Here is a 3760-nt window from a genome sequence, read left to right as displayed (position 1 = left end):
AATGGGGGACCTGATGCGCTAAAGAATGTAACCAGAACACCTAAGTTTGAGCATATCAGCCTAAACGTTGTATGTAAAAACTCTCATGTCTACAAATCACGCCTGTTGTCCACGGTAACAGGAGCGATCAACTTGGGCGGTCAGAGATTACCACTCAGCGGATGTTGTTGGATTGCGGAGATACGATCTATGTATCAAAACACTGGGTCGAAAAACATCAACTCCAGACGACGAGGTTCAACAATGACCAGAAAAGGGGGATTTATTGGACGCGATGTCTGTAGTGTACAGGTTCTCCACGACGGACGTGTTGTCAGTGTACTACCAAGTGTGTACGTGAGAGGAAGTCATCAGGTTCACACCATTTCAAGATCCAAATGTACTTTCGGAGAATCTTATCTACCAATAGGAGTCTGTAACGCGCCAGCTACGATGCATCGGTTATCGTCATAACGCTTCCGATGCTCGAAGGATACAAAGTCGTTTTATGACGACATCTACATCTTCACGAAGTCACAAAACATCGAAGACCACCTTGAGTGTCATTACCTAAGACCCTGGATATCTTGCGAAACAACAAAGCCTATCTCAAGTTGTCCAAGCGTTCCTTCTACTCTGAATATAGCCCCTGCCTCGATTGCTTCGTAGGACGTAACGGTACCCGACACCCATCAAAGCCTGGCCAGTGTCAAGCGCAAACGTAGGATCAAATTCCTTTCGAGTGGGTGGGCGAAAAAAAGCCTACATGGGTACCGATCAAGAATCTTAGGCAAGTACTGGACTTGATCTCAAGTTTCGAAGACCAAGAGACGATGAAAACCTCGAAATCGATACAGGGGGCTCAAGACCACCTGATTTCGCTATTTGCGGCTAAGTTTCGAAATCTTGCTCGCTTTCTTCTTCTTCTTCTGCTTACGCAGACGCTGGGGGTGAGGAAATCCAACTCAGGTCAGAGTGGACAAGTTTGCGCGCCACCCCAGGATAGACAGCGGCTCTAGCGTAATCGGTGGTTTTAGTATCTTACCGTATTCATTGTAGGTCATAACTGGATCACTTTGGCCCCGAAGGACCTGAGTGAAACAGGGTTCAATGACGTCTGCAGTCGCATGTACGAAGTAGTATCCAGGGGCAAGAATTTGAACGGCTTTATCCATGAAGGCTGTCGACAACAGCGACTTGCCTTGAACAGCTTGACGTAATCGAGAGGTACCCTCGGCACGGATGAAGTTGAAGAACGCGTCGATATCTCAAGCCAGAACGCCAAACGGGAAATTCTGACCTTGTTGATGGAAGAAGAGCTCCCAGAGATCACGATCAACCATGTCGGGGGACCCAAGCCGTAATATGCCTCCTGGAAGGCATACAAGAAGCAGATATTCTCCTCTAACTCGCTTGCACCCCAAATATGACTGGCGAAGTACCAATTGAAAGCGAGGTCCGCGCCGCTTGCTTTTCACCGGTTGGCTTGGTTCATGCACAAGTACACGTGCTTAAAGCTCTCTTGTCATTCCCAGTTCGACTAGCATGGGGGTAGTTTCACTCGACGAGATACGAGACGTACGTTAGCTCTTCCTGGCGGTCGATCAGCTTCCACATAGCGAACAGAGTCTCCGTATCTACAAGCATTTCAGGGTTGAAATGTTTGTAGATACGGCGTTCACGCGGGAATGGCAACGGAGGACGCTCGGTGACCATTAACGTAGCTCGAATCAAGTTGACGGCGGCGTATGGGTCTTTCCTGTCATTCTCGGCGTCGGACGCCGACGACGTTGCAGGAGAAGACGCTTCTGGGCTACCTTCCGTCCATTGTGTATTTAATTTGCTACATTTGGATTTTACACATTGAGAGGTACGATATTTATACGCATAGGACATTCTATACGATCTGGTCGTTCCGGCCTTCCTCGCGTGCTTTTCCCAATAGTCGCAAGCGAATAATCTGTATACAACTGCTCCATCAGCTTTCGGCTCAAGTTGCTTTTTGGTGACATTGAACCTGGCTCGGAATCCACTCATGAATAAATAACAAAGTCTGCTTCTACATCAGACTCGTGCCCACTCTCGTGAGGCGGCGGAATACTAATATGTACGACCCGAGATGAATATGCAGGAATCCTATCGCCTCCTCACACGATCTACTCTTTGATTTCAATCAGATTCATGTCAATGACAGTAGAGCGGGAGGAGCTGTCCAGGATGGGGGTGAGCTACGATCCGTTGCAATGAAGTTACTGGCCTATGATGAAATGTGAGTTGTTAAGTATCACATTTGCTCGTAGAGCAACAAAATAGAACAACGAGAAATGGATCACTTTCAAATCTACGAGCATCGACCGAGGAGCACTGGGTTCAAAATTGACCTAACAGTGGAGGGCACTATTCCGGACACTTTCCGAAATACGTCGCACAAAATAGGCCTAGACTAAAACACAAAACACAATTGAATTAATTACACAAAGAGAAAACGCGCTCACCTCATTGAGGGCGGGATCCGGTAGTTCGTTGTTTCCAATGAGTTCGCTGTCGTGTCTGCACTATGTTAAGCCGACAGTGAATTCGGTGTTGTAGATTTTCCCTATCCTGAATCACCGCGGCTCATTGCGGGGCATACACATGTTGGGTATGTTCCAGCCACCATTGGTCACCGTCAGCATCCAACTTCTTTGGACAACTACTTGAATAATTTTGGCAATGTTATCTGTTGTTAGGATATCTACTCTACTGAAATATCGTTTCAATGTGCTGAACGCTAGCGCAAGAACATGCCTGCATTCCACAGCCTTAAAAATTCCCTGTCCTGCATCCCCGCCACGTCGTCCTCCTCATCGTCCGTGAGCATCAGATCGTCATCGACCAGCTCCTGTAAATATGGATGCTTATCCGTGAGCGCAGCCACGTCCCAGTAGCCACGTCTTGCCAAATACTCGACGAAGCCCAACTTACCCATGCAGTCGCTCTTGCGGTTAACTACCAGCCACTTGGCCACACGTGCATGACCCGCATTTAAGGCGTTCACCACGGCAGACTGCGAACATCCCTCGTCTCTATAAAAATGTAGCCATTGAATCACGTCCAAGTGACCATACGTGGCCGCATTATCGATCGCGTAGTGTGTGGCGCCCTCCTTCCTGTTGGAATGCAACCACTGTACCACCTTCAAGTGGCCGTGCTGTGCCGCAAAGTCCATGGCGTTGCTGGTACAGCCCTCGTTCCTGTTCTCGTGGAGCCACTGTACAATTTCTAAATGTCCGTTAGAGGCGGCCATGTCCATGGCGTCCGTCGTACAGCCCTCTTCACGGTGTTTGTGTAACCATTTCACCACAGTCAAGTGTCCGAATTCGGCCGCCGAGTCCATAGCCTCTCGACAGCAGCGCTGGAACTTATTGGGATAGCGCCGACTCAAGCGCTGCACCAAGTACAGGTGGCCTGCTAATGCGGCGCGCATTAAGTTCCACTTGGGTGACAGATCTAGGAAACCATTCACATGCTCCAGTACGAGGTCATTGGCGGCGTCGAAGCGCTCACACACGGCCATGACGGCTGGCGAGATGTCCGTAGCTGTGGCCGGCATGGGTTAATAGTGCTGCAAGTGGGCCTGACGTCTCAGATCGAGGAATGACCGCTGGGTAGTTACCCTCGTGAACCGGCATCGGCCGTACAGTTACTTACGTCCCCATCCAAAAAATGGCTGCTTCGATGAAATTTGCGGCTGTTTTATGGTTCTCCTGCTGTTTCTTCTTGACTTTATTTCGAGGCCCAA

At 49.1% G+C, this 3760-nt stretch overlaps 2 protein-coding genes across 3 annotated transcripts; both read right to left on the bottom strand.

Annotated features, from left to right (window-relative positions):
- Positions 1-1536: 1536 nt before the first annotated feature.
- Positions 1537-2016, bottom strand: PPTG_11823 (hypothetical protein; the record flags this gene model as incomplete). The annotated part of the gene is made up of 1 exon (XM_008907011.1): positions 1537-2016. One exon carries the CDS (start codon positions 2014-2016, stop codon positions 1537-1539), a length of 480 nt encoding a protein of 159 aa, XP_008905259.1.
- Positions 2017-2659: 643 nt separating this feature from the next.
- Positions 2660-3720, bottom strand: PPTG_11822. Of its 2 annotated transcripts, XM_008907010.1 has the most exons (2): positions 2944-3720; positions 2660-2860 (listed from the first exon to the last, which is right to left on the bottom strand). In XM_008907010.1, exons 1-2 carry the CDS (start codon positions 3569-3571, stop codon positions 2847-2849), a joined length of 642 nt encoding a protein of 213 aa, XP_008905258.1. In that variant the 5' UTR covers positions 3572-3720; the 3' UTR covers positions 2660-2846. The 2 variants fall into 2 exon arrangements, with proteins under 2 accessions (XP_008905258.1, XP_008905257.1); XM_008907009.1 differs by having other exon boundaries at positions 2660-3720.
- Positions 3721-3760: the final 40 nt, after the last annotated feature.

The sequence above is a fragment of the Phytophthora parasitica genome, assembly GCF_000247585.1.
Source record: "Phytophthora parasitica INRA-310 unplaced genomic scaffold supercont2.25, whole genome shotgun sequence".
NCBI classification, from domain to species: Eukaryota; Oomycota; class Peronosporomycetes; order Peronosporales; family Peronosporaceae; genus Phytophthora; species Phytophthora nicotianae.
The sequence above is the reverse complement of the archived record's forward strand: the minus strand, read 5'-3'. Positions and strand labels throughout refer to the sequence as shown.

Coding starts and splice junctions, on each gene's coding strand:
- PPTG_11822 (XM_008907009.1), bottom strand. CDS start 3,571: ATGCCGGCCACAGCTACGGACATCTCGCCAGCCGTCATGGCCGTGTGT.